At 32.9% G+C, this 14657-nt stretch overlaps 1 protein-coding gene and 1 non-coding gene across 3 annotated transcripts in view; one reads left to right on the plus strand and one right to left on the minus strand.

Moving 5' to 3' along the window:
- EFCAB7 (EF-hand calcium binding domain 7) overlaps nucleotides 1–14657 on the minus strand; it is a 49601-nt gene that overhangs the window by 33454 nt on the left and 1490 nt on the right. For both annotated transcript variants that reach the window (XM_063801147.1, XM_009459734.5), the window contains exons 2-6: nucleotides 13733–13920; nucleotides 7448–7659; nucleotides 6721–6807; nucleotides 5827–6022; nucleotides 5261–5382 (exon numbers count right to left, since the gene is read on the minus strand). In XM_063801147.1, the coding sequence (XP_063657217.1) occupies nucleotides 5261–5382; nucleotides 5827–6022; nucleotides 6721–6807; nucleotides 7448–7659; nucleotides 13733–13919 (804 nt within the window). In that variant the 5' untranslated portion in view covers nucleotide 13920. The remainder of the gene's footprint in view (nucleotides 1–5260; nucleotides 5383–5826; nucleotides 6023–6720; nucleotides 6808–7447; nucleotides 7660–13732; nucleotides 13921–14657) is intronic.
- On the plus strand, nucleotides 2713–2772 carry LOC112207104 (U7 small nuclear RNA). The gene has a single exon (XR_002941575.1). It is a non-coding gene; the product is annotated as a U7 small nuclear RNA (small nuclear RNA).

The raw sequence follows: 14657 nt of genomic DNA on the forward strand, positions 1-14657 counted from the left end.
TTTTAAAATAAACTTTATGAATATATCATTACAATAAAGTATGGTAAGGCATTATCAATCGGGATTCCATACATTTAAGGGTTAAGATAAACTTAATTATTCGGTTTTCTTACTTTAAAAATGTAGAATTTAGTAGCTGCAAAATTTCTTAAATTTGTACTGTAATCATCAGCACAGCAGCCCTACCCCCAGCTTTAAAAAAATGGTTAAATTAAACTTTAAAAGATAATGTACTTTGCCTGGTACACTGGTAGTAAACATAATTTGTGCCATTTAGGAAACTCAAAGATTTCGGAAGAATTTTTCAATGTGCTGATGCTACCTCTGGGGCAGTGCCACAGATTAACAGGACATGGCTTTATAAAATTTAACTGGGGAACAAGTTAAACATTTTTATTATAAGTCTTTCCTAAGTACCATGTCTAGAAAATAATGCTATAATAGAAGAGAATTTGTGAGTTTCTTCGGAAAGACAGCCAAACTACATACTATAACATTAAATATGGATTAATATAGCTGGAAAATGGTAGAACAACAGTTATTAAAGTAAGACAAATACCACATTATTTATATCAACCAAACTTCAGTGTAATATACAGATCAATCTGAATTTTAAATAACTTCACTAGGAGAACTTATAGCTCCTACTGTTCAAAAGGAAACATTCAACTTAAGATCTGCCAGAGTTATTAAACATACAATGCTTATTCAACTTAAAACTTCTTTTCAAGGCTGGGTGCGGTGGCTCACGCCTGTAATCCCCAGCACTTTGGGAGGCCGAGGTGGGCAGATCACGAGGTCAGAAGTTCGAGACCGCCTGGCCAATATGGTGAAACCCTGTCTCTACTAAAACTACAAAAATTAGCCAGGCGTGGTGGTGCACACCTGTAGCCCCAGCTACTCGGGAGGCTGAGGCAGGAGAATCACTTGAACCCGGTAGGCGGTGGTTGCAGTGAGCCAAGATGGTGCCACTGCACTCCAGCCTGGGCAATACAGTGAGACTCCATCTCAAAAAAAAAATAAAAATAAAAAAAAATACCCTTTCAAACAAATAGACTTTCAATCATACAAAGCTTTTTCTCTAGGACCTAGACTAAAATGTTATGAACTACAAGAAAAAATTACTGACAAATTGGCTGGCTCATTCAAATAAATCAGTTTGAAAGGATTATAGATTAAGCTGACAGTTTGAGTATTAAGAGAAAAATGAAAGAAGGTTGAGTTTTGAAAATAATTTTAGAATAAGAGTAAGAAATTCCATGTATGATATAATTTTTTGACATTATAAAGCAGAAATAAAATAATAGCTTGTAATTCTTATATAGGGCATGAGGTGGTGCTGTATTCTACCAATTCAGGTAAATTCATATAAGTGCAAACTGAACTGTTATTTCCTTTATTTGTCATATACAAATTTTACTTATTTTCATTCATAATATATAACGAAATGCTGAAAAGTACAAAAGTACAAATACTAAAGCAAAAAATTCTTGTTATGAAAACAAATACATCAGTATAGTCACATTTTTCTTGGAACACTGTAGTGAATGAAAATGATTTGTTTTAACATACAAATTCTGTATTATTAAAATTTTCAGTGAGAAAGAATTATTAAGCAGTAGATCTGCCATAGATTTAGTGAGAGGAGGAACTCATCACTATCATTATCATCACTACTGCTTTTTATAAAGATTTCCTATGTCACATACTTATTAGGAAGCTATTTGCTTTGGGGTATGATAAGACAGGTAGGTAACCAGTTGTTGCACTTTTTGTTATTAAATAATTGTAAACTATACATACTTAAAAATAAAAGGTTAAATAGATAATTTATGAAGGGTAAAATTGATGTGGCCTGAAATCTAATTGACAGGTTGAATTGATCAACATTTTGAAAATGTGAGAAACTTATAAGAAAATTATTATCTGGAGCTTTCACAAAAAACAGATAATGAACCATTTGGAATTTCAAATGTTTTTATTTGTATTGCCATATATAGACATACATATAACATATAAATGGTATACAATGTAGATGCTATATATGTTTTGACATTTATAATATATAGGTTGTACAACATGTGTGTGATGTGTGTGCATATGTTGTACTATATATGTATAAAACATAAATGTAGGCATACTCTAAGAATCTGAATATAGGAAGTATTGCATCTCTGGAGTTTACAACTGATAGTTTGGGGCTTACTCTAATTCTAGACATGACTGGTCTTAGCAAGGAAGGTGAAGCTATTCCTCTCTGAAAGGAAAATTCCTGACATTCCTTGACCATCACAGAACCTAAGTAAATGGATAGAATTCGGGATTTTAAAAAGAATAATAATGCAGTAACTAAGTATGGCCAATAGAAAGTAATATGCGTATAGTACCTGTAAGGATCTTATTTTCCTTTTGTAATTCAAGTCCTTTACCAATTGTGTGGTTTTATGGTTTAAAACATGGCTTATGCTTATCTATCACAACAATTTTCTAATTTCTGAAAAGTCCCTCCTTCTCTGTCCCAATTCCATACTTTTCTGTTCCACATGAAGTTGAGATACCCAAACTTGTTTAAAATAAATTTAAAGTATCTGGAAAATTAATTTAACAATCCTTTCAGTAATTTATTCTGTACATTCACAACCAAGTACTTTTCAGAATGCTTATAAAACCTCAGGAATATATGAAATTTATGAAATAAAAAAAGAAAACTTCAAGTATTACAGTTCTTTTAGAATTTGTCTAGCAGGTTCTCTGTTTTTCCAGAAAACCCTCCAGGAAGAAACAAGACTTAAAGAAAAATGTGGCCAGGCGTGGTGGCTCACATCTGTAATCCCAGCACTTTGGGGGGCCAAGGCAGATGGATCACTTGAGGTCAGGAGCTCGAGACCAGCCTGGCCAACATGGTGAAACCTCGTCTCCACTAAAAACACAAAAATTATCCAGGCATGGTGGCATGCACCTGTAATGCCAGCTACTTGGGTAGCTGAGGGAGGAGAATCACTTGAACCTGGAAGGTGGAGGTTGCAGTGAGCCAAGATCCCACCTGCATTCCAGCCTGGGTGACAGAGTGAAACTCTTGTCTTAAAAAAAATGCATAAATAAATAAAGAAAAGAAAAATGTAAACAAAGAACTGAATGCTGCTGAATAACAAAAGGGTCACTTACTTAAAAAAATAATAATTTCAGCTCATCTAAGAAATAGATAGCAAGCAACAGTGGGCAATATCAAGATCAGAAACAGGATATTAAAAGGTAAGATATACAGAGCTATCAATTATTTCCAAAAGACATTACATTTTATATGAAACTCACAGTATTAAAAAGTTGACAGTATGCCCTTTTCTTTTAATCGTTAAATTATCTTAGTACCTTTTACCTAATTCCCAATTATCATCCACACCATTCCCTGCTCTTGACTTACATACAAAACTGTAGTCTCTTTGTTAAATAATTGTTATGACTTACAGACTACTTTTGGCATTTTTCTATTACACCTGCCCCTACCTTATTACATTAAGTACTATCCTAGGCCAAGTTATCATCACTTTATATTTGGAAAACTCTATCAGCCTCTTAGATGGTGTCTCTGAGGTCTCTATATATAACACAACAGTAGATTAACTTTTCTTAAACTATACTTTCATCATGTCGTTCCCATACAAGCATCCAGTTATTTCTTAGTTCTATAATAATATTAATACTAGTATTTATTAATGTCCTTTGTATATAATAAATAGTATTAACATTATTAACACTATTCTTTATTAATGTCCTTGGCATTGTGCTAAATGCTTTACATATGTTTACATACGATTTAAATCTTTCCAAAGCACACTAAATATAATTACTCCCTATTTACGGGTAAGAAAACTGAAACTCTGAAGGGCTGCTGACAAATTCACCCAAGGTCACACAGTTATTAAGTGATAAAGCTAAGATTCAAGCCCAGGTAGATCTCTACCCAAAACTCTAGATCACTAATCTAATCAACATCTAGAACACTGGCACACAGTAGTCATTCAATAAATATTTGTTGAATAAATGAATGAATAAATACTATGCTATAGTGTAGCATATACCAAGGTAGTCCTTGGTATACTGTTAATAGTCAAATGAAAATTTATATTTTTAAATTCAAGCTCATATTTTACACTAAGCAAAATAACTGGCACACATTACATGCTTAGTGAATATTTGTTGAATTGAACTAAATTTTAAAAATTATATTGGTATGAGCCCAACTAATGACACAAAGTCTTACTATAACTTAACATAATCCACATTAATATTTATTTATATCTCTCTTTACAGTGGCTAAAATTACATTTATTTGTGCTTTTGAATCAGGTAAACCATAATTATTTAACTAAGTTAATTTTATTAATAATTAATTTAGTTGCAAAATACAAAAAGGTTCCATTGGTGGAAAGTAATATTGTTGGAACACTAAATATTGTGTATGAACATGTTGGACATGCACACCAAATTGCTTAGGTTGTATAGATTCCTAAACAGTCTGAACAAAATTCCTTGGAGATAATGTTTTAAAATTTTAATATAGAACAAATGTCACTCTCTAGCAATTTAAAGATATAAGGGACTTCAGAGTTCAATAACAAATACAGAGTTGTTATTTGAAACAAAAATGTGGCTCTTGAGAACAATCAGTTCAGTTTTCTAACAGCAGTTATAGTATGTGGTCATAACCATTTTTTCCCCTTTTACAGAGGTCTCTAGGTGCACATTTTTAATGTATCCTAGCAGTTTCCAGTTAATGTTTTATATTTCTGTAGCTATTATTTTCTGTTGAAAGAAAACTAGTAAAGGTTGAGTCTAGAAAGGGAAAACAAAGAAAGAAGATCAATATTAACACTCTACAAATATTGACTTAGCAAAGTGACTTTGTTGTCATTCTCTCACAGGAATCGAAATTGAATGAATGATTTATTTATACGAAACACCTATGGTGAATATTTGTTAAACACAACAAAAAATTTGCTTCCCAAAGTATATAACTTGATAATCTACTCATCAGGTTATAAAACTTGAGTGTTACCATTTTCAAACTGAAGACCTTATAATAATATTCATCATTTTTAATTTAAAAGTATTACACTAGCTTACAGGTAGAAATTACACAGAAAAACCTCAAATTACTTCACAAACTTTACTGGTTCCCTGTAGACACTGCACAGTTATTAATAAACTTAATGTCAAATTTTTTTCAGAAAAAGTCATCTGTTAACTTAAAATACTATACCTTTATTAAATTTGGCTCCGTTAACTTTGAGTTTCGGTTACCATTAGGCCCCATGGTAACTGTGAAGGAAACAGATGTTTTGAACTTCCTGGTTGCTGACAGTAAAGAACTCCTGGTGTCACCTGCAACAAGTAATGATTATTTGGTCTCACATTATGAAAAGCTGTCAGTAGGAGTTTTTTCCAAACACAGTGCAGTATAAAAGATCTACTGTATTACTTTGACTCTCTTTGTTCTCCCTATTGAAATAAAGTCAGAAGTTTTATATTTATCAGGCTTTAATGATCCCTAATTTATGGGCTTCTAATAGAATTCTTATTTCAATATGTCACCTTTCAGTCTGAAATTTTAGTTTTAATAAAATATAATGAGCATAGCTAAGTCAAGTTCCATAATAAAATTTTACTTCAATAGATTTTTACAGCTAAAAGAGTCTAGAAATAGTAGCTAACAAAAGTTAGATTCTCATTTGTTTTATCACTGATAAGCTGAAATGGAAGGAAAAATTTATCTGAATATGACTCTTCATTTCTGATCAAGAAATTCTTAGTGTTAAAAGTAAATACCTTTATTTAAGAATGTTTCTGGATCAGTTTTTCTTGTGATTTTAGGTGATGGTTTTGGTACTGGTGATGGGTCCCTTTCAGGGGACCCTTTGATGTGGTTTCCAAACTGGTGACGCATCAATTTACTGTCAACCTCTAGTTTTTCTAGTGTAGTCTTGAGACATTGCTCGTTGGTTGTCATATATAATTTACAAAACTACAGGAAAAAAAAAGTCCAGTGGGTAAAACATTCAATCATACATTGGGGAAGAGGAGAAAGCAAATGCACATTAGTAGGCAAGGAATAGACTGATAGATGGAATATATTTCCTATTGATGGTTACGCATTTTATTTTTTTGAATCAGATTGACCAGCCTCAAGTGACCTAGTGAAATGTAGCCGTGATTCAATGAGGAGTTCATACTCTGAGTGAAAATAAAATGTTACACAAGGAGAGGTGATTTATTATTTTTTTTTTACAAGATGTGTAGGCTTGCATTTGTTCAAAATAATTTTTATGATTCTTCCACCCCAGAAAAGGTACATTTCTGAGTAGAGTCTCTATGTTTATGTGTGTATCTGTCTGTGTGTGTGAGCACATATGTTTTTTAACTTGGTTATATTATTTTTAATGTAGTCATCAGATTGCAATTATGGAACTGGAAAAATTAAATTTCATGCACAATATTTAAGGATGTCATTGCCAATATTAAAAAGATGCATCCCTTTAAAAATAATTTGCTGACATGTTAATTAGTTGACATGTTAACTGATTTAATTGTTTCACAATGTATACATATATCAAAACATTGCATGTACACTGTAATGTCAATTATACCTTAATAAAGCTGGGGAAAAATAAAAACACTTTTCCAACACAGTATGTAAATTTACATCAATGTGAGCTTATGTACCTTGATGTAGTCAAATTTGCCATCATCATTTACATCAGCCAAATTTATTATGGCATTTACTTCTTCTCGAGTCATCTTCTCACCTCTCTGAAAAAAAAAAAAACAAGATTTATTTTAAAGCAACATGATTACTCCTTTGTTATTCATGGGGATAGTGGAAGCACATTTTAATCTTTTCCACAAGTAAGTCTGAATGTATTGCTTCATTATAAATCATGAGTATTATATATAAAGAAAGAATGAGGTGGCTATATAAATTTCACAATTTTATTAAATTTTGTGAAAGTGTGCTGAATTTCAGTTTACTAAATAGTAACTAACAACTGAATAGTATAGAGTCAGTTATAACTGCTATTGAGTTTAGGGGAATGATATTTTCTAACATTGTATCAAAAAACAGAATGCATTCCTAATCCCATTTATATTTGGTTTTCCTTTTACTTATCACATATGGAACTATCACTGATTTTCAAAGAGTTCTGGACAGGAACCAATTAAATAGGAGAACAAGGGGATGGTAACGTAAGCTCGATTTCATACTTTATCATTTATTTACAAAGAACATTTCATCCAGAAGGATTCCTAAGTACTTTATAAATAACATGTAAGTAATTCATTTAACCTCTCAATGAAATACTTATTTTTAATGTGGACCTTGGTAGTCAAAGCTAGATTCCAAGCTGTTTTAGAAAATATGCACATTACAAAACAGTTTTACAGATCTTACCTTTGTTAGAAATTTATAAAGGTCAGTGTGTAAAATACAGCCATCATCATTTACATCTAATTGCTTAAATGATTTTAGTAGTTCTGCTTTTGAAGTAGGTTTTTCCTTCCTTAAAATTATACAAAAATCATCAAAATTCAGTTTGGCAGTTTGAGGAGTCCAATACTTATTAATGGTCTTTTGGGATGGATTTCTTCCTGCATGCTGAAGAGCTGCCCAACAAGACAAGTATTACTTGTGATTGTAACACCTGGAATTTGTACTTAAGCGCATTTTTTTCTTCAAATCATTATGTATTATGATATTTAAAAAACACTATACATATACCAGTACATTACTTTGGTGTTGATTTATCTAGTGATACCAAGATAGGCCTGACTTTGAAAAACAAAAATATTTATGCCACCACCTAAACATTCTTTAATTATTAATACCAGAATTAAATAGATTTTCCTTATTCTGACAGTTTGGTTCTCAACCTACATGGTTTAAATAACTAACAATATCTGATTACTTAAGAGCTTCTAAAAGCTTCTAAAGGAAATACAAGATTAAAAACAACCATCCACTTAATTGTTTGGGGGACAAAAGGATAACACAAAAAGTATAAATTAGTACTTTTTCTGGCTAAATAAATACCTTAATGACTATTCAGCCATAAAGAAGGAGGAAATCCTGTCATCTGCAACAACATGGATGAACCTGGAGGACAACATGTTAAGTGAAATAAGCTAGACGCTGAAGACAAATACAGCATATCTCACTTGTGTGGAATCTTAAAAAAAAAGTTAATATCCTAGAAGTAGAGAATAGATCAGTGGTTACCAGAGACTGGGAAGGGGAACTTAAGTACTATCTAAGTACTCTGGGGGTAGGGGAGGATGGGGAGAGGTTGGTCAATGGGTACAAAGTTACAATCAGATAGTGGGAAATAGGTTCTGCTATTCTATTGCACAGTATGGTGACTATAGTTAGCATTAAGGTACTGTATATTACAAAATAGCTAGAAGGGAGGCTTTTGAATGGTCTCACCACAAAGAAAAGATAAATGCATGCAGCGACGGATATACTAACTACCTTGATTTGATCATTACACAACATATAAATGTATTGAAATGTCAAATCGTACCCCATAAATACATACAATGTGTGAATTTAAAAAACAAATATCTTAATGAAATGAGAAAATCATTCATTTAAGAACACCAATGTCAATAAGGCACGATATCTAAAATGTTCATCTTTGCTAGGTACTAAGCTTTCAAAAACATTAATCATGTTCCAAACGTCAAATATATGCACATAAAGTATCCCTTTGCAGGTATGGTCCTGCTAAAAATCGAGAATGTCAATATACTGTGAGAGAAGATTATTATAGAGATGCTATGGTCAAACTACTCTTCATTTTTAACCATATCCTTCTATCTATGAAGAGCAAAGAAGTACATGTGAGAAAAGCTTTGTATATTTATGTATGTCATATCACTCTAAAATAAAATGGTTAAAGCAACTGCAGATATTTTGAACAGTTGAATAGAAGTAACTTGGTAATTTGCAAATAAATCTCTGCATACTGAAATATAACATTTTCTAAAATGAACCAATGATAAATTTCCTAAGCACCACAGAAGGAATTAACATAATTTTAAAAGATACAATTGTCCTGAATTGTACTGCCAAATTCTATTACAAAATCTTATATTGGATAGTTCCAACTATCTTTATAGAAATTCACAAGATCTGGGCATCACCAATCAGCATCAAAAAATGATAATCTGGATATTGTACAATTTAATGTAATAAGGACCAGTAAGTATAAAACAATTTCACTAAAGAAATATCCTCATGGAAATAGAAACCAGATCAGGGTAATAAATACAGATATAAGTGAGTCAGTTATATTGAACATTATTGTGCACAAGTATAGTATAGGGTGATTTTTGTTCATCAATACAAACTTTTTAGTTCCAAAGAAATTTTATATCCTAGACTGGCGTGGTGGCTCACACCTGTAATTTGGGTTTACAATTATACTTTGGGTGGCCGAGGTGGGCAGGTCACCTGTGGTCAGGAGTTCAAAACCAGCCTGGCCAACATGGTGAAACCCTGTCTCTACTAAAAATACAAAAATTAGCCGGGCCTGGTGGCCTGCGCCTGTAATCCCAGCTACTCGGGAGGCTGAGGCAGGAGAATCGCTTGAACCTGGGAGGCGGAGACTGCAGTGAGCGGAGATTGAGCCACTGTGCTCCAGCCTGGGTGACAGAGGAAGACTGCATCTCAAAAAAAGAAATTTTATTTTATTTTTATTATTATTATTATTTTTTGAGATGGAGTTTTGCTCTTATTGCCCAGGCTGGAGTGCAATGGTGTAATCTCGGCTCACTGCAACCTCTGCCTCCCGGGTTCAAGCGATTCTCCTGCCTCAGCCTCCCGAGTAGCTGGGATTACAGGCATGCACCACCACGCCCAGCTAATTTTGTATTTTTAGTAGAGACGTGGTTTCTCCATGTTGGTCAGGCTGGTCTCAAACTCCCGACCTCAGGTGATCCGCACGTCTCGGCCTCCCAAAGTGCTGGGATTATAGGCATGAGCCACCGCGCCTGGCAAGAAATTTTATAATCTAAATAGGAAGTCTACATCTGAGTGTAAAATTGCTATCTATGGCCATAACTCATGGGTTGTAACATATTAAAAATCCATAAATAAAATTCTCTTCTCCTCTAGATTATGCCAGTGACTTTCAGAGCTAACAGAAGTTGTAGTTGTGGTAACCGCCATCTTCCATATACCTATAAAGGCCTTGTGGAAATTCATTGCATTGGAGATAATATAAATGTTTTTATTCCCACAGTTTTATTTTGGATGTCGACAAAAGCCCTGATTACCATGCTGCCCTAGCAACAACAGGTAAGTAAGTATTTTGCCTAGTGTGTAAATGAACTATTCCTTAATTCAGCTGTTCACAGAATCAAAGAAATGGCAATATGTGTTTTAGGATTCCAACCCCAGCCAGCTCCTACCCTTTAAAAGCTGGGAATACAAGTAGATGTAAATGAAGTTGTAATTTTTTTTTTGCCTCTAAAATATTTTTATTTTAAAAAGGCTTAGTGTGCAAAGATGTTTATCATATTGCTACACTACTGCTACTAATAATAAAGGAAACAATGTTCAAAGAATCAAGGAGTGGTTAACTGAATCATGGTACATATACAGAACGCATTTACACAACTACTAAATTATTTTTATGACAATGAATATTATATAAAATTTCCTGCAAAATTTCTTCCTTATTGTTAAGCCTAAAGTGCCTTTTTTCTAAGGTTCTTTTTTTTAAATCCTTAATTTTTGGAGGTACATAGTAGGTGTATAATATGAGATTTTTTGATACAGGTATGCAATAATTACATCAGGGTAAATAGGGTATCTGTTGCCTCAAGCATTTATCCTTTGTTTCGAACAATCCAATTATATCTAATTATTTTAAAATGTACACTTAAATTATTTTTTTTACTACTGTCACCCTGTTGTGCTAGCTAAATACTAGGTCTTATTCTTTCTATTTTTCTATTTTCTATTTTCTCCCCCTACCCCCACTACCTTTCTCAGCCTCTGGTAACCATCATTTTACTCTCTATCTCCGTGAGTTCAATTGTTTTAATTTTTAGCTCCCACAGATAAGAAAGAATGTGTGATGTTTGCCTTTCTGTGCCAGGCTTATTTCACTTAACATGATGACCTCCAGTTCTATCCATGTTGTTGCAAATGACAGGATCTCATTCTTTTTTATGGCTGAATGGTACTCCACTGTGTATATGTACCACTTTTTAAATTTTTATCCATTCATCTATTGATGAACTCTTACGTTGCTTCCAAATTTGGGCTATTGTGAATAGTGCTGCAGTAAACATGGGAGTGCAGATATCTCTTCAATATGCTGATTTCCTTTTGGATATATACCAAGCAGTAGGATGCTAGATCCTATGGTAGCTGTATTTTTAGTTTTTTGAGAAGCCTCCAAACTGTTCTCCACAGTGGCTGTACTAATATACATTCCTACCAACAGTGTAAGAGGGTTCCCTTTTCTCCACATCCTTGCCAGCATTTGAAGTCCACATGAAAGAAAATTATATCTTCTGTTCAGTTTTGAGAAAAAAGTTATGTAACTTTTTCTCACAAGTGGTAGCTTAGCATATGCTTGCTGCTATCTTTAGTAACAAAGACAATACTGTTTTAAAAAATGTACTGGTAATTAGAAAAGAACAACTTTCTCAGAATAAAATTAATTATGCCAAAACATGTACTCAGTAAGCAGATGTCCCCATAGCTAAGAAATTGATACAATCTATTTCCTACTAACTTTAATCTCTAGGTTTAGAATTAGCTGGATCTAATGATTAAGTTTGATGATAGTAAAAATATCACGTAGCTGTAGATGATTAAATTTTGACACCATGATATGGATCTTTTGCCAGGGTTTACTTTAAAGTTCTGACATGCATCTATAATGCCTGTATTATTTATAAATTGACAAAAAAGGAACTTAAAGCTATAGTAATGCTACTGCTGTCTCTGACCTTAAAATGGAAATGCACATGTTATATGTATAAGTGGCAGAAGGATATAGATGAAAGGTGTAGCAAGAAGCAGCAGCTCTGGTTCATGTTACTCCTTTTTAAAAAATAGTTTATCTAAAATCAATTATTACAACGTTAAGAGAGTATTCCACCCTAAAACCAAAAGTGTATATAACACTGAAGAGACAAACACTGCATAGTTATCCTCCCAGATAATTTCATAAGATTGATAGCACCTTAGTAATACATACACATTGATTCCAAACTAAATGCCATAGTAGTGGAAGGCATGTTAAACTTTTAAACTTAGCAGATTCCTTCTCTTAGTATATTTTCAAAACTGTAACAAAAAAAAACTCGGATATTTTAGAAATAATGGCAAAGTAGAAGTAATTTTAATTTATTGGCCAGGCGTGGTGGCTCACGCCTATAATGCCAGCACTTTGGGAGGCCGAGGCAGGCGGATCACCTGAGGTCAGGAGCTTGAGACAAGCCTGGCCAACATGGCAAAACCCCGTCTCTACTAAAAATACAAAAATTAGCCAGGCATGGTGGCGTGCAACTGTAATCCCAGCTACCCAGAAGGCTGAGGCAGGAGAATCGCTGGAACCCAGGAGGCAGAGGCTGCAGTGAATCGAGATCGCGCCACTGCACTCCAGCCTGGAAGACAGAGCAAGACTCCGTCTCAAAAAAAAAAAAAAAATATTGGATGTCTGCCTAAACATTTAATGTATATGAATTAAACACAAATACTTAAAATTCAAAATAGAGCATTTTAGTAATTTTAAAATTATGTAAATCAAAATTAAACATGACTTTAAAAGTCAGTCATGTGCATTTGCATTTAAACTACTTTACAAATAATGTATTTTATTTAGACATCAAATAAATTTTAATCTTGTCAATTCTTGTATTCCTCAAAATACATTTCCTCAAATAGATCTTATTGGATACAAACTCAAGACACTGCTGCAAAAATATGTCAGGGTTTTGGTTTAAGAAAATTCATTATAAAATTGGCAAAATAACTCAGTTTCTCTACCCATAAAGTTATTAGCCTTGATGAAACTGACATGAGTAGTCAGTGTTATCTAGTACTGTTGTTTACTACTCTCTTATGACTAAAGATGTCCAAATCATTTGATACTCCTGGAAAGAACCAAATTTGGTGGTTTTGGGGACCTTTGTAATGAGAGGAATTTTTAAATGTGATAAAGGACAGAAGCAATAAAAGACAAAACAAAAAATAAAAATAAGAAATAAAAAAACCCCAACTCAATTCTCTTTTAAAAGTTCACTTATCTCTCAGTACTTCACTTTTTCAGACATTCCACCCATTTTTACACATCCTTTACACTTTCCTCAGTATGGGTCAAATTCAGGCTAGTGACTTAAGAGGCCAAAAGTGTTTTAATTTTATTATGATAAATCTTAAAGCACCAAAATGAGAATTAAAAGTATCTTAAGCAAGTAGTAATTGATAGAAGCTTTCAATTACCCATCTAGTTTGTATAAACATTGAAAGTTTTATTTTTTAGTTCCTAGAATATGTAACTATATAATATGACATAATAGCTTACTGTAGTTCCATTGCTCAAGCTTCACTAAGAAACTGGGATGATTCAACAAGGTAATTCTAATTTCAGTCTTTCGGACCTATTTATTAACTTTCAACAAAAAGGTGAAAGATTTACAAATTTTAAAAATTTACCTAAGTAAAGTTGATCTTTAGAAATAATGTTTTCCAAGCTGCTTTTGAAGACAGTTAAGTAGGCAGCTCTACAATTCATATAAAATATTTCCTCTTCAGTTAGTGGAAATTTCTTTGTTCGAGGACTCTCTGAACGTGTTGACTTCTGACTGGAGAAAGTTGCATCGCTTCGTGGACTGATCGCCATTCTATTGGAAAATAATTTAAAAATGTGTTTGTCAATGTGAGTCACTAAAACACAAATGTCACCATGTCTTTCAAATACAGGGAGGAGAATCAAGATTTTATACGTAGAAGAAAATTTATAACATATATGAAAAGATCAAGATATTAAAAGTTTTATATGTGGAAGTAAAAGACGAATATTATAGTTGTATATGGACGTATTATATATTAAACAAGAATAAGCCCTTGGCAGTTAATTTCTAATTTTAGATATATACATATGTATATATATAATTGTTCAAATATGTGATAATAGCCAAAAGAACAAAGATATATACAAAAGAAGAATCACTGAACAAAGGAAAAGCACACATCTATTCTCTCAAAATACAAAAGTCAGATGACAGTCTTCATCAGGTTTTTAAGAGGAGCAAATCAGTTAATACATGTGAAGCATATACAATACTGCTTGACACGTAGTAAGTGCTAAATAAACTGCAGATAATGAGAAACTCCAGAATGAGAATCGGGATATGAGTGGTAGTTGACACCCATCTTCCACAGCAGGATCAACAAGATCATTTCATTAACATCTCAATAATGCAGCCCCACATTTCAAATAGCTATATTTTAAAAGTCTTATAGCATTATCATAGTTTTACTGTGTTCCTTTATTTATAACAATATTTGGGGTTTATATAGCACCTCTGTACATAAGAGCTTAAAGAACTGTCATACATCTTGTCTTATCCCTATTACA

The sequence above is a fragment of the Pan troglodytes genome, chromosome 1, assembly GCF_028858775.2.
Source record: "Pan troglodytes isolate AG18354 chromosome 1, NHGRI_mPanTro3-v2.0_pri, whole genome shotgun sequence".
In the NCBI taxonomy this organism is placed as follows: Eukaryota; Metazoa; Chordata; class Mammalia; order Primates; family Hominidae; genus Pan; species Pan troglodytes.